Source organism: Oncorhynchus keta, chromosome 20 (assembly GCF_023373465.1).
Source record: "Oncorhynchus keta strain PuntledgeMale-10-30-2019 chromosome 20, Oket_V2, whole genome shotgun sequence".
NCBI lineage: Eukaryota > Metazoa > Chordata > Actinopteri > Salmoniformes > Salmonidae > Oncorhynchus > Oncorhynchus keta.
In genome coordinates this window covers 1,879,539-1,901,033 of record NC_068440.1, presented here as the reverse complement: position 1 = coordinate 1,901,033, position 21,495 = coordinate 1,879,539, and the positions used below count along the sequence as shown (strand labels likewise).

Below are 21,495 nucleotides of genomic sequence, written 5' to 3'. Positions count from 1 at the left end.
TGTCTGTCCCCAGGCTGCTAGTCCCAGTTAGGCAGTGTACTTACAGCCCTCAGTCAGCTCTCTGAAGGGCATCCATTCTGAAGGCCATCCATTCTGAAGGGCATCCATTCTGAAGGCCATCCATTCTGAAGGGCATCCATTCTGAAGGCCATCCATTCTGAAGGGCATCCATTCTGAAGGGCATCCATTCTGAAGGCCATCCATTCTGAAGGGCATCCATTCTGAAGGCCATCCATTCTGAAGGGCATCCATTCTGAAGGGCATCCAGAATTTTCTGGCAGACATCAGCAAGGACTGGAGGCAAAGTATGAACACCATTGAGAACTGCCTCGGCCGCTGAGAACCTGAAGAATATCTGCAGGAGGGGCACCACAAGCTGATGAACCTGGACTTCATGGAATGACCTCGTGTACGAACAGTGCCGCATTGACAGCATGAACAAGCACAACGTGAACCTCAATCAAAACCACTCTGGCAAGGTACAGGGCGTGTCGGACGATAGTTTTTAATTTTACCTTTATTTAACCAGGCAAGTCAGTTAAGAACACATTCTTATTTTCAATGGCGGCCTGGGAACAGTGGGTTAACTGCCTGTTCAGGGGCAGAACGACAGATTTGTACCTTGTCAGCTCGGGGGTTTGAACTCGCAACCTTCCGGTTACTAGTCCAACGCTCTAACCACTAGGCTACGCTGCTGCCCCAAAAAAGTAGTAGTGCCGCGGGGCGCCATGGGTAAGGCTGGAAGCCACAGTGAGCATGAAGGGCACCCATTCGGTGACACGCGAGTCGGATAGGATGTGGCTGGTGACGCCGGTGCAGAGCTGCCCCACTACCACATCTTGACAAGTTGGTCAAGCCTCAACACTGTGTCCGTGAGGGTGCAGGAGCTTGATTCAGAGGACCTGACGGCCAACGAGATTGTGTCCCCCGTCACTTGGGATCCTCAACTAATACTTACAAAAGTAAGTCTGTAGGGCCCTTTCTGTCCACACAACCCTTTCTGTGACTCATGCAGCATCAGTGATACCTGAGCACCAGGTAGATATTCTCTCCGATTTCCTGTGATTGCCGTGTGTTTCTGTACGTAACAGTGTTGCTTCCATCGAACCAGGCACCCTCTGCACACATCGACAACTGTTACCTATCGCTCAACAAAAGCTGCGGCCAAGGGAAACGTCTACTTCTCGGTTCCAGGGAGGGGTGGGGGGGATCACCAGTTGAATCATATGTCTGCACTCATGAGTGAGTTTATGGCTATCTGTGTGTAAAATGTTGTTGTGTGTGTGTGTGTGCGTGTGTGTGTGTGTGTGTGTGTGCGTGCTTGCGTGCGTGCTGTGCCGTGCGTGCGTGCATTGCTCTATGTGTGAATGTCCACATTACAGTACAGCATATACATGGTTCTCTCAACCATATATCCCACTGTAATTACATGTTCCAGTGTGGAGATGATGGGTGCCCCAGAGTTGTTATTATGACAAACCAGGACGAGGTGTGCAGATAGAGAGGCTTACACTCGCTCTTTCTCACCCTTCCACAGGCCAACATTACAGGCTGGCTGCACGAGGCTCTGCAGACGGACAGGGCGGGCGGGCAGAAAGATATGGAGCCAGATACTGATCAAGATGGCTACTACCAGAATACTATTCTGAATATAGTCTTCCAGGTATCAGCCTGAAATTCTTTAAGCCAACAACTGGGGGAAACTAAGTGGGGTAGTGATGCTACAGTAAGGTTACTTTACCGCACATGTGTGTATGAGCAGATCTGACACTTGTCTGAATAAGTACCACAACAAGGGCTCGAGTTTGTTCTGTACATCCATTGTTAATATTGTCAGGAGTGATCATCTGACAGCTGTTTCTTCCCCAGATCGACAAGACCTTCAAAGAGCAGGTGCTGAAGCTATGTTTAAAATGGAGAAACTAATTCCTCATTAGGTAAGAAGGGTTGGAAAAGTCTTAATAATTGTTTCATGTTTTTGGTCATGACTTTACACTGAGGGTAGTAAAAGTATCTCAGAGAATTCTATGTGCTGTATATCTTGTCTACAATTGTAAAATATAGGACGTTCAGGTTCAGAGCAGAGGCGATCACCTACAAGGCCCCTTTATGAAGTGAAATAAGCAGCCAACGAGCTAAACATGGCGTTAGTTAAACATGCAACCACCAATTTTGGTCATGATGAACAGGCCACGTACAGGTCATGCTCCAACAGTCGACCAAGCACCTTGCGCACCAGGGACACATGCACGGCGCGTGTAGCGGAGTGTATCAGAATGTCGTCGATATACACCACTAAACCCTGCCCGTGCAGGTCCCGGAAAATCTCGTCTACAAAGGATTGGAAGATGGATGGAGCATTCATCAACCCGTACGGCATGACGAGGTACTCATAGTGCCCAGAGGTGGTACTAAATGCCGTCTTTCACTCATCCCCCTCCGGGATACGCACCAGATTGTACGCGCTCCTGAGATCCAATTTAGTGAAGTGCGCCCCGTGTATTGACTCGATCGCACTGGCTATGAGAGGCAGCGGGTCACTGTACCTCACAGTGATCGGATTGATGCCTCGATAGTCAATACACAGGCACAGACCGACATCCTTCTTCTTCACGAAAAAGAAACTCGAGGAGGCAGGTGAAGTGGAAGGCCGAATGTATCCCTGTCCCAGAGATTCGGTGACATATGTTTCCATAGCCGCCGTCTCCTCCTGTGACACACGATACACGTGACTCCTGGGAAGTGCAGCGTCTACCAGGAGATTTATCACACAATCCCCCCGTCGATGGGGTGGTAGATGAGTCGCCTTCTGTCGGCATATTCAGAGGGGATGTGCACAGTGGAGACCTGGTTTGGACTCTCCACTGTAGTTGCACCGATGGAAACACCTATACATCTCTCTAAGCACCTACGTGACCCTCCCTTGAGAGCCCTCTGTTGCCACGAAATAGTGGTGTCATGATAGGCCAACCAGGGAAGGCCCAACACCACGGGAAACGCAGGAGAATAATAAGAGACTAATTCTCCCCTCATGATCCCCCTGCGTTATCATACATAGTGGAGCAGTGGCCTCCCTAATCAGCCCCGACCCCAATGGACGACTATCTAAGGCATGTACAGGGAAGGGCACATCAACAGGAACAATGGGGATCCCTAAACAAAGTGCAAATGAACGGTCAATAAAGTTCCCAGCTGCGCCTGAATCTACTAGCGCCTTATGCTGGGAATGTGGGGAAAACTCCGGAAATTCTATACACACACACATGTGCACAACAGGGAGCTCTGGGTGAGTCGGGTGCCTACTCACCTGGGATGATCCACCTGTGCCCTGCCTGCTGCCTCGACTTCCTGGGGAACCTCTCCAGCACCGACCAGCAGTGTGTCCTCTGTGGCCACATGTGGTGCAGGAAATGGCCCCCCTTCCGGTCACCCTCAGAGCAGCACCTCCGAGCTCCATAGGTTATCCAGCCAGGTGGATAAACCACCGACTGGTCGAGGGTAAGGGTGGTGTCCCTGCATGCCAGCTCCTGATGAAAGTCCTCACATAGACTGCACCGGTAATGGTTGTTCAGGGCCCCTTCATTCCATCCCACGCTGGCTGCCAGGGTCCTGAAGGCCAGTGCAAAGTCCTGTGCGCTCCTCATCCTGTCTAAGATGGAACAAACGCTCTCCCCTCAGGTGGATGATCGAAGACCGCCCGGAAGCGGCGGGTAAAATCCTCATAGTGGACCAACGCTGTGCCTTCTCTCCCCCATACGGCATTGGCCCACTCAAGTGCTCTCCCCGACAAACAGGAGATGAGGGCGGACACGCTCTCGTGTCCCGAGGGAGCCGGGTGGACGGTCGCCAGGTTGAGCTCCAACTGGAGCAGGAACCCCTGGCACCCGTCCCATCATATGCCCTCAGGAGCGAGAGCCAAATCCCACTGGGTCCAGGTGACAGGTTGGGGTGAAGTTGATGGTGTTGTGGGAAAACCCCCTCTCTCCCATCGCTCCATGGTGTGCAGCACGCGATCCATGGCTGTGCCAAGATGTTGGAGCATCGTCGCGTGCTGGACGCGCTCCTCCACCGGTAACGGAGGACTGGGTGCACCTGCTGACTCCATATTTAGGTGCGTGTTTCTGTCAAGTGTCAATGTGCAGCCGGTAGGGCGGAGTCAGGCGCAGGACACAGAACTGAGTATTTTTTAAAACTTTACTCGAATAAACAACAAAACTAATTCCATGCAGGGAAAAGACTCCAGCTCACAGAAATAGCGAAACTTAACAATGAACAAACACGCACAAAACCATGTGGGAACCAGAGGGTTAAATAGGGAATAAATAATAATGGAATGGAATGGAATCAAGGTGTGTACAATAAAGACAAAACAAATGGACAATGAAACATAGGTGGGTGGCGGCTAGAAAACCGGTGACGTCGACCGCCGAACGCCGCCTGAACAAGGAGAGGCACCAACTTCGGTGGAAGTCGTGACATTGAGGCTGTTCTGGGGGGGGAAAAGGGGGTGCAACTCAATATTAACAAGAAGAACGACTCTCTCCATGCGAAGGGCAGTGCAAGAATTCTACTGCGAGGCTAATACATTAACACCACCACTGTTCCATTTGTGAAACAACTGTATGTAAAATGTAGCGAGGAGAAGTGGGGAACGGGTGGTACCCCTGGATCTAGTCCCTTAGGTTAGACGGGTCAGAGGGGGATTAGGAACAAGCCGTGATCCCATCAAAAGAGGACTCACCAGCACCATGTCTTCCCACTGAGCCGCACACTCCAGCAAGCACTGATCCCATTAACAGCCTCTCAGAGGCCAGAGTTCCTAAGGCAAGCTGACAGCAGGGCTATTTTAGGGGGAAAAATCACTGATCTGGACAAGAGTATGGGATGGCCGGCCCTTTGCCATCGCTCTCCTTTAGAGCGAATAAAAACCCTAAAAGGAGCCCACTTTGCGGCGGAGAGCAACCCCTTGCTCCAAGATGCTTAGACCGAAAGGTGAGGGACAAATGAGTTGTGGCAGCGGCTAATAAGGTTTGTCGAATGTGTGTGCGTGCGTGTGTGTGATGAGGGGAGGATGCAGAATACTGACTTGAGATACACACACATAACTTGACTGTCAAATCTCCAATGGATGAACGACTTGCACCTTTGAGCTATTACACAGTCACAACAAGTCAATGTCAAACGAGCAATGCAGTAAAAGTGTCAAATGCAGTCAATGAAGCCCGGCAAAAAGGTACATAACAAACACCTGGGCTTGATACTGAGTATCCGTCACGGGGAGCACACAACGCTTCGCAGCTTCTCTCTGTTCCAGGAAGAGGTTGAAAATACCACTATACTTCACAGCTATTCTATTTTCATAGAATAATTAGCCAGTAGCTTTAACGACAGCCACCGGTGTTAAACACTATCACTGGTTCAGCTAGGGATTTGTCTAGCTGAACCATACAGCTCGGGATTTATTTAGCTGTACCATACAGCTAGGGATTTATCTAGCTGAACCATACAGCTAGGGATTTATCTAGCTGAACCATACAGCTAGGGATTTATCTAGCTGAACCATACAGCTAGGGATTTATCTAGCTGAACCATACAGCTAGGGATTTATCTAGCTGAACCATACAGCTAGGGATTTATCTAGCTGAACCATACAGCTAGGGATTTATCTAGCTGAACCATACAGCTAGGGATTTATCTAGCTGAACCATACAGCTAGGGATTTATCTAGCTGAACCATACAGCTAGGGATTTATCTAGCTGAACCATACAGCTAGGGATTTATCTAGCTGAACCATACAGCTTGGGATTTATCTAGCTGAACCATACAGTAAGAGACCATCTGTTCTGGAGCTTCAGTAAGGCTGACTGGGAATCAGGGAATCCATAGACCCAAGGCGTTAACGGGTAGATCGAAAGCACCTGGCCAACAAACCATAAAAAAATACCCCCCCACCATCTTTCCCTGTAATAGTTTCCTAATAAAGCATTGAGATTAAAGCAGAGTCAAATTTCACCAGAAAACCTATTCTATCTGGCTAAAAATTGAAATGGAAATAAAGTCAATCTCATCTGCTAAACATTCGTTTTGCTCACGCTATGGCTTTTGTTTTATTTTCAAACACACACAGTTTGCGTGGTGAGCAATTGGAATGTAATTTGTAACCTCACTTTATAAATTAGCATGTTTGTCATCTTTGTAATCAAATACTCCAGACATAATTGCCAGTATAACAATTCCACTCCGTGTTTAAAAGCTTTCTCCCAAATGAGTCGTCCTTAATGAAAACAGACCAATCTTGACCAATCTTCTGAATTCTCACCCTGCATTATATGTTTATGACATCTGCAACATTGGTTTCTGTGAGAACAGAAATATACATTCACAAAAATGCAGCATAGTTAGAAAAACAGCCCAACTCCTGTGTGTGGTTTAAAGCTTTGTGCTTATTGGTGGACATTCTACCTTCCGGTGCCGTTAATGAGTTAAAGGTAATTAGACTGTCTATATAAAAATGACAAATCAGCAACATAGCTCAGCAGAGCATGGTGCCCAGCTAGCTTAGCATTCTGTGTGAGTTCAACAGAGACTGTCTGCTGCAATGAGACAAAACATCAAGTCCAGAAGAACACAGTGAAGGAAGTATAATGACTGACATCAGTTCAGTTATTTGACTTCCATTTCAGTCTGTTGTACAGTTTATCTAGAGATAAATCAGATCAAGCCCGAACTGATGTAACAGGGAGCTGTAGTTTCCAACAGGCCAATATTCTACATAACTTAGTGCAGAAAACGTGGTAATTAACTACAGTGACCATAATCCAATGCACGCCTACTTGTCCGGTCTGAGATGGAGAGAAGAGACAGAAGAACGCGTGATCGAGAGGGATAGAGAGCAGTTGCTTCGCGAGGTATCTCTACCTAAAAATACATGGTCTAAGATTGATAGTTGGTATTCGGCAGTCACAAAAGTGTGTCTTATTTACTTTGAAGAACTACTAAAATAGCGATTTTGTGAGATAGCATAGGCAGCAGCTCTATAGAGATGAGATGATGACTTGGAATGAAATAATAAAGTTATCAAATAGACCTAAAACGTATGTAATACACACAATCAAAACTGAACCGACCTCAAAAAGCAAGAATCACTCGGCACTAAGGGTGGTTTGATTTCTACACCTTGTATTTATTTCCCTGTCACAGCTGTACATCTAAAGCTAAGATGTAGGACCAACGTTCCACATCCGTGTCCTGTAGGAACCACTACAGTCTCAGCTAAGCTACCACAGTCATAAACACAGCCGTAAAGACAGACTGAGAGCAGAGCTATGCCATACAGCAAATAGGCTGTTCAGAATCAGTACCAAAAGCCCTGGAGGCTGTTCCCAGTGCCCACAGTTTATGATGAATCACTAATAAACATGAGGGCAGTCTAGAGGCGAGCCCAGTTTAACAGGGAACAAAACATTGGTCCACTTCCACCGATGACATCTTGATGAATAAACTCTCCAAACGAATCGATGATAGCGCTGCAGCTGGTGTGAAAGGCACAGACCTCGGGGCAGCCCGAACAACATTTCAGGCAGTGGTGTCTGCACTGAATTCGACAGAAACACACACACACTTTCTTATTTTCTCTCCCTCCCTCCCTCCCTCCCTCACATACACACTAACACACACACACACACACACACACACACACACACACACACACACACACACACACACACACACACACACACTAACACACACACACACACACACACACACACACACACACACACACACACACACACACACACACACACACACACACACACACACACACACACACACACACACACACACACACACACACACACACACACACACACAGGGTTAGGACACAGACACAAAGGGCCATTGGCCAATGCACCACATTGAAGTGTTGTATCCTTAGGGCCACCCACCAAGAGGCGAGCGACAAATGTTGATGCTGCTATTGTTACAGATGTAGTATCTTGGCTCTCTCAAAGCACACTGGACGCCTCATTACCCCAGCAGAAGCAACACAAACAACAATGGAGAGAGAGAGAGAGAGAGAGAGAGAGAGAGAGGAGTCTACAATATTGCACACCATAAATACAATACTGAATCTATATGGCCAAAGCCAAGGAGAAGTAATCAGAGAACTATAACTTCATCTGGACCGTTTCCTTTCTTCACCATGACGCCAGACTTCACATGACCTTGAGCTTCAAATCAATGACTTGCCATGGCAAGACTTACATCCCAATTATGGATATGACCGTCATTCTCCTCAGGTTTCAGAAGTTTGGACATCACAGCGCAGCATAGCAGAGCACAGTAAAGTACCGTGCAGTACAATACAGTACAGAAAAGCACAGCAGAGTAGAGTAGAGTAGGGTAGAGTAAAGTTCAGTACAGTACAGTAGATTATAGCAGTACAGTAGAATACAGTACAAAATTCACGGGTTGCATGTTTCGTCACTATTGTTTCAAACGTTATTTTTGGACTGAGCATTCTACTCAATGCATTGCCAATGAAAAGCAAAAGTACCTTGACTCATTGCTTTTAACATGCACATTGCATACCTTTGAAACCACCAATTTAGTCCCAGTTTCATTTTATCTTTGCGTGGCATTGGATGGCATTTTGCTGTTCCGCAATTATGCCAGCCAGTCGAAATTACTGGCAGCACCATTAATGCAAAAATGTTTAGACAACCATGCCCACAGCTTATCGTAAAATGATGCATGCTAGCAGCTGTAAGATAACTAACTACTGTAGCTGAGGCCAATTAATTACTTCAACACACCCAAAGAAACTAGTCAATACAAACTGGGCACACATTACCACATTAAATGTACCCTTGAATAATCAATGGATTTCCCAGATAGCTATAACTGTAACAATACTACACACACACACACACACACACACACACACACACACACACACACACACACACACACACACACACACACACACACACACACACACACACACACACACACACACACACACACACAGGTGAGAAGTACTAAACAGCCAAGCGATCAAGTCTGTCTCTTTTTAGCATTAGAGGGAGCCTTTTCTGCAAACAGAAACAGTGCATTGGAGGCAGCCCCCCCACCACCCCCTGTGTGTTAACGCACGTTAACACACAGACATACACTCACACACACAGGTGATGTGGAAGGAGAAAGGAAAGGAGAGACTTACTTTTTTGTCGTCTCGGTGGCCGGCGGCTGGCTGGGTGTCCTTGCTGTGGTTGTCAGCGGTGGGCCTGGCGCTCCGGTCTGCCTGGCTGTCCTCCGGCTCGCTCTGCTGATGGGCACCCGACTGTTGAGGGGAGGAGGGGAGAGAGGTAGGGAAGGGCTCCACTGCCTTTTGTATGCCACTCCGGATGTCCATCTTCCGCTGCACTGCCATCCAAAGGAGTTAGAGAGTGAGAAGGGAGTGGGGAGAGAAAGAACCATAGAGTCAGAGGGAAAATAAATAGGATACACAAATTCACACAGCTGACAAACTGGTAGACACATAGTCACACACCTGCAAGCGCATGTGCACATAATATACAGTACCAGTCAAAAGGTTGGACACAACTACTCATTCAAGGGTTTTTCTTTATTGTTACTATTTTCTACATTGTACAATAATTGTGAAGGCATCAAAACTTTGAAATAACACATTTGGAATCATGTAGTAAACAAAAAAGTGTTAAACAAATGAAAATAGATTTTAGAATATTCAAAGTAGCCACCCTTTGCCTTGATGACAGCATTGCACACTCTTGGCATTCTCTCAACCAGCTTCACCTGGAATGCTTTTCGAAAGGTCTTGAAGGAGTTCCTACATATGCTAAGCACTTGTTGGCTGCTTTCCTTCACTCTTCGGTCCAACTCATCCCAAACCATCTTAATTGGGTTGAGGTCAAGAGAATGCCGAGTCACTCCATCACTCTCCTTCTTGGTCAAATAGCCCTTACACAGCCTGGAGGTGTGTTGGGTCATTGTCCTGTTGAAAACAAACGATAGCCCCATCTAAGTACAAACCAGATGGGATGGCGTATCGCTGCAGAATGCTGTGGTAGCCATGCTGGATAAGAGTTCCTTGAATTCTAAATAAATCACTGACAGTGTCACCAGCAAAGCACCACCACACCATCACACCTCCTCCTCCTCCATGCTTCACAGTGGGAACCACACATGCAGAGATCATCTGTTCGCCTACACTGTGTCTCACAAAGGCACGGCGGTTGGAACCAAAAATCTCAAATTTGGACTCATCAGTCCAAAGGACAGATTTCCACCGGTCTAATGTCCATTGCTTGTGTTTCTTGGGCGAAGCAAGTAAGTCTCTTCTTATTATTAGTGTCCATTAGTAGCAGAAATTTGACCATGAAGGCCTGATTCACGCAGTCTCCTCTGAACAGTTGATGTTGAGATGTGTCTGTTACTAGAACTCTGTGAAGCATTTATTTAGGCTACAATTTCTGAGGCTAGTAACTCTGCTGCAGAGAATAAGTTCATTAGAGGTACCTCTGGGTCTTCATTTCCTGTGGCGGTCCTCATGAGAGCCAGCTTCATCATAGAGCTTGATGGTTTTTGCAACTGCACTTGAAGAAAGTTCTTGAAATTTTCCAGACTGACCTGTATGTCTTAACGTAACGATGGACTGTTGTTTCTCTTTGCTTATTTGAGCTGTTCTTGCCATAATATGGACTTGGTCTTTTATCAAACAGGGCTATCTTCTGTATACCACCCCTACCTTGTCACAACACAACAGATTGGCTCAAACGCATTAAGAAGGAAAGAAATTCCCAATTTAACTTTTGACAAGTTATTTGAACCTATTAATTGAAATGCATTCAAGGTGACTACCTCATGAAGCTCGTTGAGAGAATGCCAAGAGTGTGCAAAGTTTCGCTATTTGAAGAATCTCAAATATAAAATATATTTTGATTTGTTTAACACTTTTCTGGTTACTACATGATTCCATATGTGTTATTTCAGTGTTATGTCTTCACTACTACTCTAATGTAAAAAGAAAGAAAAACACGAATGAGTAGGCGTGTCCAAACTTTTGACTGGTACTGTACATGTAGGAACACGAATACACACAAAAATATGTTGCCTTCCAAATGGCCTACCTCAGACGGGTTTTGGATTACTTAATGTGAACCGTAGAAATCAGCTCAGTTTTGATGAGTGACCAAATTGTTGAAAGCTACCTGAATATTTGGCCTCTCCAAAAGGTATCAGAGCTCCATCATAGCATTAGCTCAGTGCACAGAAATACAATCATTTTTTTTTCTCCAAAAGGCCAAAGAGGGTATATATTCAACAACAAAAAAGCAACTCTCAATATCATGGTGGGCAATATACTGGGCATATTGGACTTAACTGTCCTCCTATTAGTAAATCATTTTGTAGATTCATCTAACTCCACGACAAAAAAAATGAATTATTTAGCCCTCGGTATGTATTACAATGTAGTCTATAAAAATACCCAAATGCTGGTGAATGTAATTGTCGTTCCATATGATGTCGATAACTTTCTGAAAGTGACTTCTTGGACCTGAATGCCGAAACATGAATAAATAATTTTATTGCAATAGGCTAAATCAGGGTCACACAGAGTGGGTTGGTCGTCTTAACCACATCTACTTTGAAACAAAAGTATACATGTGGTAGAAAAAAAGAAGAACACACCTGTACCATGTCAGACATAGAGTTGACATGTATTCAATTCTGTGTTTGCATCCCAATGTTACACTTCATATACAGTTGAAGTCAGAAGTTTACATACACCTTAGCCAACTACATTTAAACTCAGTTTTTCACAATTCCTGACATTTAATCCAAATACAAATTCCCTGTTTTAGGACAGTTAGGATCACCACTTCATTTTAAGAATGTGAAATGTCAGAATAATAGTAGAGAGAATTATTTATTTCAGCTATTATTTCTTTCATCACATTCCCAGTGGGTCAGAAGTTTACATACACTCAATAAGTATTTGGTAGCATTGCCTTTAAATTGTTTAACTTGGGTCAAATGTTTCAGGTAGCCTTCCACAAGCTTCCCACAATAAGTTGGGTGAATTTTGGCTCACTCCTCCTGACAAAGCTGGTGTAACTGAGTCAGGTTTGTAGGCCTCCTTGCTTTCACACGCTTTTTCAGTTCTGGCCACAAATGTTCTATAGGATTGAGTTCAGGGTGTTCGGGCACTCCAATACCTTGACTTTGTTGTCCTTAAGCCATTTTGCAACAACTTTGGAAGTATGCTTGGGGTTTAACAAGTACATTTTGTGAAGTGCACCACAACATGATGCTGCCACCCCAGCATCATGGTTGGGATGGGGTTCTTCGGCTTGCAAGCCTCCCCCTTTTTCCTTCAAACATAATGATGGTCATTATGGCCAAACAGTTCTATTTTTGTTTCATCAGACCAGAGGACATTTCTCCAAAAAGTACGACCGTTGTCCCCATGTGCAGTTGCAAACCGTAGCCTGGCTTTTTTATGGCGGTTTTGGAGCAGTGGCTTCTTCCTTGCTGAGCGGCCTTTCAGGTTATGTCGATATAGGACTACTTTTACTGTGGATAGATACTTTTGTACCTGTTTCCACCAGCATCTTCACATAATATTGCCTGGTTATGTACACATTGGTGCAACAAGAGTGTTTTTTTTCGTGAATGCGCTTTTTAAATAACCATTTGGCGAAGTAGGCTATGATTCAATGATAAATTAACAGGCACCGCATCGATTATATGCAACGCAGGACTGTCACGGCAGATTTCCTCCTCTTTGTCGGACCAAGATGCGGCATGGTAAGTGTTGGTCATTTTAATGGAAAAACTGAACACTACAAAACAACAACGTGACAACCGTGACGCTGATGAACCACTGTGCTAACACGCAACATAACATAAGACAATCACCCACAACCCACAATGACAAAACAGGCTACCTAAATATGGTTCCCAATCAGAGACAATGACTAACACCTGCCTCTGATTGAGAATCATAACAGGCCAAACACAGAAATAAACAAACTAGACATACAACATAGAATGCCCACTCAGATCACACCCTGACCAAATAAAACATATAAACATACAAACCAAACTATGGTCAGGGCGTGACAAGGACAAGCTAGATAAACTAGTAATATCATCAACCATGTGTAGTTAACTGGTGATAATGTTAAGATTGATTGTTTTTTTATAAGATACGTTTAATGCTAGCTAGCACCTTACCTTGCTGCACTCCTTGCAGTACTTGCATAACAGCTAGTCAGCCTGCCAGCAGTCTCCTCGTGGAGTGCAATGTAATTGGCCATGATCGGTGTCCAAAAATGCCAATTACCGATTGTTATGAAAACTTGAAATCTGCCCTAATTAATCGGCCATTCCGATTAATCGGTTGACCTCCAGTCTAAACGACAACATTTGTGAAAATAAACAAAAATTCTGTTTACGGCATTTTTAGATAATTGACGTTAAAGCTTAAAAAAGGTAATTGTTTAATTCATTTTTTTTCTCTCTGTGAAATCATTGAATAATTTCACAATCCTGTTTGTAAGCTTTCAAAGAATATCAAACTCAACCATTTATCTTTTTCAGTGATTAATTACGACATGGACGTCTCATGGTAGTGTGGGGTATACAAAATCGGTCAACTTTGAGTTCCTCTATCTCCTGAATGCTTTGGCATTCAGGACCAAAGGCACTTTCTGACCACTTCCACCATCAAATCAAAAGGGGTGCAGTAAGAAATTAACTGAAATCATGTGGAAAGACCCTGATGTCTCAAGTTGGAGGACATTTTCTTTGACAAACAACCTCTTTAAAAAAGTATAGGGAAAGTTGGTTTGTAAAACCTAGATGTCAGGCCTATCAACTGCCTTTCTTGTCCCACATTGTGAGCTTTACAGGTATCTAGGCTATACATATTAATGTGATAAATCACTAATTCCATCCAAGTCAGTCTTGCGGAACCTGGTAAGCTAGAAGTTCTGAAGGAATATAACATTAACTTTCTGTTGATTTAACCTAGGGTACAATATTTTTTTAAACTAGGCTTCAACCACAATAGCCTACCAGACCCTAGCATTTTCCCACGTTATGTTGAAATGACTGCTCACGATGTGTGACTGAGAAAACAAGGTAAATGGACAAATGTAGGGTTATTTGTCCATTAAAAACCTAGGCTTGTTATAATGCCCAATTGACATAATGAAATAAAACAATCTTAATTGTAGGCTATGTATGTCAGTGCTTAACTTGGGCCGGAGCTGTCCAGAGCGCCATACCGACACTTATAATTCGGGGGGAATTGCATACTGTCTATAAAAAGTCAAAGAAAGTACAGTATGAAGATAGGCAGAAACTACTTCTCCAATAGAAATCCTCTATTACACTTATATGCGATTTCATGGCGACTTGGCTGGCTATGCTCATGCATAGAATATATATATATGCTATTTAGCAGACACTTTTATCCAAAGTGACTTACAGTCATGTGTGCATACATTCTACGTATGGGTGGTCCCGGGAATCGAACCCACTACCCTGGCGTTACAAGCGCCATGCTCTACCAACTGAGCTACAGAAGGACCATAGAAACACGTCATCGGTCTAACATACCGACCAGACCAGACACATCGCTTGCGCGAGCATTGCAAAATAAATGTAGAAATCCATGTTATTCAATTATTGCACCCACACTGCTCACGTGCGCCAACGAGCGTCTGAGTTGCCACGGGCTAAAATAGAAGTCATTCCTATTTCTGATGCAGATGGCGCTGCAAGTCTCCCATCTCCTCATTGGTTTATAGAAGCAGGTACCCACGTGCCATCTCCTCTAATCATCAGCTGCTCAACAGCACCTTGATAAGCAGACTTGGCTTTTTCCAAGCCTACAACCCAGGAGTTCTCCAGCTGGAGGTCTGACCACATGTAACTAACAGTACAGTTTTTACCTTGTGGGGGGTTACATGCCTTGATCAATGTCACAAAGGCAAGATATGTTAGGTCTACATGGGATCAGACACAGCTGCCTTCCAGTGTCAATAATGCTTACTTTTTCATGTAGGCTATAATAATAGTCATGACAATTTGGTTAAAAGTCATGGAGCAGTCATGGAAAATGTGTATAAACCCTTAACAGTATATCATCAGAGGTCTCTATGGCATAATGTCATATGTACATTTCGGTGAACATAGCCTATTGGACATAGTCTACCTGTACCTAGTAAGCTAGTGAGGATAGCATTTTCAACAGCCAATGTATTCAACGTAGCTAACAGAAACACGTCGCCAGAACACCGAAATACCTCTATCACTTCAGCGCCCCTGGTTATGTCAGTAGCTGCATATCAAATGAAGAGGAAGATGGAGTAGTGCTGGCTAACTTGCTTTCCATCTCTGTCGCTTTGACGCCGAAAACCACAACAAAATAATAAGCTCAAGGTAGGTTCATTGAGTAGAGGTGAGTATGATACATTCTCCGTCAAAAAAACAACCGTAGAAGAGGCTGCGGTTCGGTTCGCCACACTGCCGATAAGGCACGGTCTACCCACACGAACTGTCGTGTAACGAGCATCCGTGTCCTTCCTTGTGCGCTGTCACAAATCTTCCTCCTCTTTGCGGTTCAACCGAGCTCTTCGTCAAAAAGTCCCGGTTCCCATGGAGCCGGAGTTAGTGTGCGGGACCAACCCACTTATGAAGGTGATGAGAGGCCACCAACAAGGAAGAGGGTGGAAGAACGTGATTCAGGGCATGTGGTGGTACTTTCTTGTTGGGTAAAATAATATTTTGCATGTGGTGGTGCGTTTTTGGTACCACCACATGCCCTGAATCAGAATTATTCCATCCTTCTTCCCTTGACCGTGGTGGCCTCATCACCTTCATAAAAGTGGTCACAAAAAAAGTCACGGTCAAGAAGTCAGCAACAGTCTTGTAGGCTCACCTATACCACTTTCTAGACAGCAATGGGTCTTCAATGAGTTTAAATGTATTCAGATGATTGAGTTCAGAAATATTTGTTTTGCTTTTCATCAGTATAATTACATGCAATCACCTTGATCCGAATGTGTGATAGTTGAAATGCATGAGAGTACCTGTGACCATTCTATCATGTAATTACTTTATTCTGTGTTGTAATAACTGCTACCAAAATGTTTTATATTTGTGGAAGGTGCAAGCTATAACCACAAGGTGGCAACACACACTTTTATAAAGCACATTAAGTAAAGCAACTACAAACTTCCATAAAGTAATTTGACAAATTGTAATTTGTTTTCTGCTTACAGTAAGCATTGCTAATTGCCCAGAGCTAGTCTTTTGAGAGCTGGCATAACTTTTAATCATTTTGCAATATCCACACATGCTGTTGCAACAACATACTTTTATTATTGGTATTAAATCCATTTAATTAGCTTGAAAGTACTTGCTTTGCAGGGAGATGACATCGAGAGGAAAAATATCTCCAAGGAGGGGAGTAGACCTACATGTTTACATTTCCATGCAAAAGGACCCATGAGCACCAACGTGAACTTCATAGGAGCATGTCAAATTGGCAGTGGCGACGGTCATTCAGGGCATGTTTAGCCCAAAATATATAATAATAATAACATTTATTCTGTTTTGCATGTTATTTTGGCATTAATACATGTCACATATCAGTTTGCAAACAATGTAAAATAAATTAACAATTGAGTTAATAAAGCAGCATACAAAAATGGTCTCTTTTTTTGCTTTCTTGAGTAAAAGCAGCTCCGAAATGCAGGTGTTTCAGCCTAGGTCAGTGCTTTCTGTGGTGGTGGGGCAGCCAGCGGAAATACGGAGCATAGGGGTTGGTAATGTTCTCTAGTTGCGCCGTGATTGGCTCAGTGTTCTGTCACTCAAGGGGACACTACGTCACGGGTAGAGCTCAAAAATTCACGCACCTTGGGTGCTGCCATAGACTTTCATTAGAAGTGCCCGTCCATGAATTCTCATGGTCATTGTCCACAGATAAAATTACCTCAAATCACATTATATCTACCGTAGCTTTAATTGGACTGATCATGTCAACATGATACTTTCATAGTATTAGCTAGCAAGCTAGACCAGCAGTCAGTCATCTTCATGCATCAAGTCTGATATTTCAACCTGCGCGTTCTGATCGTGTGTGGTGTGGGTGACAAACCGCGTTTGGTCAGCATGTTATGTTTTTACTGATATCACATTTGGTTGTGAATTATTAAATGATTAAAATTCCAAATCGGTAACGGAATTACTGCAGTAGAATTGGCTACAATGGGAACTCATAGTAGTCACCAACCACAGTTGGGTCACCTGCAACTGTCTTCCCTTCCACTGACACACTGTTATGTTCAGCTCATAACTGTTGTCTTTCTCTTTCTGTTGTCTGGTGCTCAAAGCAAGACTGTGAAACACTCTATCTATCGCTCACTCTCTCTCTCTCTCTCTCTCCAGTTAATGTCACCTCTCCCGGCTCTCAATGACACCTACCCTCTTTCCATTTACTGCAACAAGCATCCTCACCCACTGATCTAAACCAATCATATGTGTCGATGTCACACAAGTTTGGACAGCACAGTACAGTAGGGCACAGTAGAGAACAGTACAGCAAAGTGCAGAACAGTAAAGAAAAGTACAGTAGAGTTCAGTACAGCACACTAGTGTAGTGTAGAGTACAGTATAATATACTGTACTGTACATATCTACTTTACTGTACTCTTCTGTACTGAAGTCTACTGTACTGTATAGCGCTAGACTGTGATGTCCAAACTTGTGAAACAAAAACATCTATGATTGGTTCAGATTTGGTCTGGTCCGGACCAGCCAAATGGTGTCTTGTTTGGGGGCGGAGCTCATTAGAATGATGTGTCATGTGTAGATAGATGTCTCCTACTTCACAGGAGAGCCGTTTGAATGTAATCTTTTTTTTTATCGTTATTTTGGGCAGAAATGCCTTCTCGAACATGTGAACTTTCATGTGCCTTAATAACAAACTTGTATACCATCTGTAATTACGAATAAAAAGGTTAAATTACCAGCCTAGTTGGTTTAGCCAAAGAAAAAGTCAACAACCTTCTTTGCTAGCCATGATTGGCTGATGAGTGGGCTGGACATGCCGAGAGATGAGTTTGAATTGGTCTTCCATATAGCACGCTTCTGTCTATTTGAGCTGGTCAGTATATCTAGGTAATCCTGTCTAACACTGCTTTTTTTAATGTATCTTGTATTAAAACTGCATAAGTGTTGCTCTCCACTTTCTGGAGGACTGAGCTTGGAAATCAGTGGAATTCGAGTATGATAGCTAAGGAGATGAAGATAACACCTGTCTCCAGGTTCCATCTTCGAAACGAAGGGCAACCATGGCATCCAACGGGAGACGCGTCCAACCATGAATGATGTATGGTCTAGCTGGCTACATTTTCAAATGTTACACGTTTCTAATTTTGACAGAAAAAGACATTCGCTTGGCTACCTATAGCCTAATGTTAGCTTATTATTCGTAGCTCAGAGCCATTTGCTTAGCTAGCTATAGCCTAATGTTAGCTAGCTAACATAGAACCTGGTTGGTTAGCTACCTGCAGATTCATGCGGGGTGGTAACGTCATGAGTTGAGATTATGCTTCACTATTTACCGAGCTACATGTCTAAACAAAATACTCAAATATGCAAGTAGCCATTTCAGGTGCGTTCATAAATTCAGTCTGGCCATCTACACAGATGTCAGAGCACTCTCGTCTGAGTATGCCAGAGAGCGCAGAATAACTGATGAATTTACGAACGCTCAACACCCGTTGAATATTCTATTTATATATATTTTTTAACCTTTATTCAACTAGGCATGTCAGTTAGGAACAAATTCTTATTTACAATGACGGCCTACCAAAAGGCAAAAGGCCTCCAAACACACATCACGACAAGAGAGAACACAACACTGCATAAAGAGAGACCTAAGACAACCACATAGCAGCAACACATGACAACACAGCATGGTAGCAACACAGCTTGACAACAACATAGTAGCAACACAGCTTGACAACAACATAGTAGCAACACAACATGGCAGCAGCACAACATGGTTGCAGCCCAAACCATGGTACCAACATTATTAGGCACAGGCAACAGCACAAAGGGCAAGAAGGTAGAGACAACAATACACGCAAAACAGCCACAAGTGTCAGTAAGAGTGTCCATGATTGAGTATTTGAATGAAGAGATTGAGATAAAGCTGTCCAGTTTGAATGTTGGTTGAAGCTCGTTTAAATCGCTAGCTTCAGCGAACTGAAAAGACGAGCGACCCAGAGATGTGTGTGCTCTGGTGACCTTTAACAGAATGTGAATGGCAGAACGGGTGTTGTATGTGGGGGATGGCCGGTGTCAATAAACGTCAGCAAAAAAAATATTAAATTGTTGCCAGCAGCACAGTTACAGTCACCAACGCTCTGGATAACATGAAAACAGCCTAACCTATGGCGAGTAAAACGGTCAGAGTGGGTTGTTCTCTCATTATGTGTCTGGAAGTAGCTGGCAAGTTAGCCAGTTAGCTTGGGTGCTTGACTGCCGTTGTGAGGTTCGGATCAACCCTAGCCAGAGCATCCAGTGTGAGCTCTGAATGTGAAAAGCTCTGAATTTATGAATGGAAAATCTGACAGCGCAGTTGCAGTCACCAACACTCTGGATAACATAACAGCCTGACCAGCTCTGATAGGGCGAATAATGTTCAATGAGCTGTTCTCTCTCACTTAGATGTCTTTTTTTTTTTTTTTTTTTTTTTTACTTCCGGCGCCGACAGAGATGGCCGCCTCGCTTCGCGTTCCTAGGAAACTATGCAGTTTTTTGTTTTTTTACGTGTTATTTCTTACATTAGTACCCCAGGTCATCTTAGGTTTCATTACATACAGTCGAGAAGAACTACTGAATATAAGATCAGCGTCAACTCACCATCAGTACGACCAAGAATATGTTTTTCACAACGCGGATCCTGTGTTCTGCCTTTTAAACAAGACAGCGGAATGGATCCCATGCAGCGACCCCAAAAAACGACTCCGAAAAAGAGGGAAACGAGGCGGTCTTCTGGTCAGACTCCGGAGACGGGCACACCGTGCACCGCTCCCTAGCATTCTTCTTGCCAATGTCCAGTCTCTTGACAACAAGGTTGATGAAATCCGAGCAAGGGTAGCATTCCAGAGGGACATCAGAGACTGTAACGTTCTTTGCTTCACGGAAACATGGCTCACTGGAGAGACGCTATCCGAAGCGGTGCAGCCAACGGGTTTCTCCACGCATCGCGCTGACAGAAACAGACATCTTTCTGGTAAAAAGAGGGGCGGGGGCGTATGCCTTATGGCTAACGAGACATGGTGTGATGAAAGAAACATACAGGAACTCAAATCCTTCTGTTCACCTGATTTAGAATTCCTCACAATCAAATGTAGACCGCATTATCTACCAAGAGAATTCGCTTCGATTATAATCACAGCTGTAAATATAGCCTCTGGAACTGCCGATCTGCGGCCAACAAGGCAGAGTTCATCTCAGCCTATGCCTCCCTCCAGTCCCTCGACTTCTTGGCACTGACGGAAACATGGATCACCACAGATAACACTGCTACTCCTACTGCTCTCTCTTCGTCCGCCCACGTGTTCTCGCACACCCCGAGAGCTTCTGGTCAGCGGGGTGGTGGCACCGGGATCCTCATCTCTCCCAAGTGGTCATTCTCTCTTTCTCCCCTTACCCATCTGTCTATCGCCTCCTTTGAATTTCATGCTGTCACAGTTACCAGCCCTTTCAAGCTTAACATCCTTATCATTTATCGCCCTCCAGGTCCCCTCGGAGAGTTCATCAATGAGCTTGATGCCTTGATAAGCTCCTTTCCTGAGGACGGCTCACCTCTCACAGTTCTGGGCGACTTTAACCTCCCCACGTCTACCTTTGACTCATTCCTCTCTGCCTCCTTCTTTCCACTCCTCTCCTCTTTTGACCTCACCCACTCACCTTCCCCCTACTCACAAGGCAGGCAATACGCTCGACCTCATCTTTACTAGATGCTGTTCTTCCACTAACCTCATTGCAACTCCCCTCCAAGTCTCCGACCACTACCTTGTATCCTTTTCCCTCACGCTCTCATCCAACACTTCCCACACTGCCCCTACTCGGATGGTATCGCGCCGTCCCAACCTTCGCTCTCTCCCCCCGCTACTCTCTCCTCTTCCATCCTATCATCTCTTCCCTCTGCTCAAACCTTCTCCAACCTATCTCCTGATTCTGCCTCCTCAACCCTCCTCTCCTCCCTTTCTGCATCCTTTGACTCTCTATGTCCCCTATCCTCCAGGCCGGCTCGGTCCTCCCCTCCCGCTCCGTGGCTCGACGACTCATTGCGAGCTCACAGAACAGGGCTCCGGGCAGCCGAGCGGAAATGGAGGAAAACTCGCCTCCCTGCGGACCTGGCATCCTTTCACTCCCTC

General features: G+C 44.6%; 1 protein-coding gene and 1 long non-coding RNA gene across 3 annotated transcripts in view; one reads left to right on the top strand and one right to left on the bottom strand.

The window, feature by feature from the left end:
* The window catches only part of LOC118399138 (RNA-binding motif, single-stranded-interacting protein 3-like), a 391,803-nt gene extending 375,907 nt beyond the window's left edge, over positions 1-15,896 (bottom strand). Inside the window, exons 1-2 of one of the 2 annotated variants that reach the window (XM_052471892.1) lie at positions 15,343-15,896; positions 9,225-9,422 (exon numbers count right to left, since the gene is read on the bottom strand). In XM_052471892.1, the coding sequence (XP_052327852.1) occupies positions 9,225-9,416 (192 nt within the window). In that variant the 5' untranslated portion in view covers positions 9,417-9,422; positions 15,343-15,896. Of the gene's footprint in view, positions 1-9,224; positions 9,428-15,342 lie in introns of both variants that reach the window. The other variant, XM_052471891.1, reaches the window with a different exon arrangement.
* LOC127909826 (uncharacterized) lies at positions 1,446-16,734 on the top strand. Its single transcript, XR_008072455.1, has 3 exons — positions 1,446-1,663; positions 1,870-1,937; positions 16,469-16,734. It is a non-coding gene; the product is annotated as an uncharacterized LOC127909826 (long non-coding RNA).
* The last annotated feature ends 4,761 nt before the right edge of the window (positions 16,735-21,495 follow it).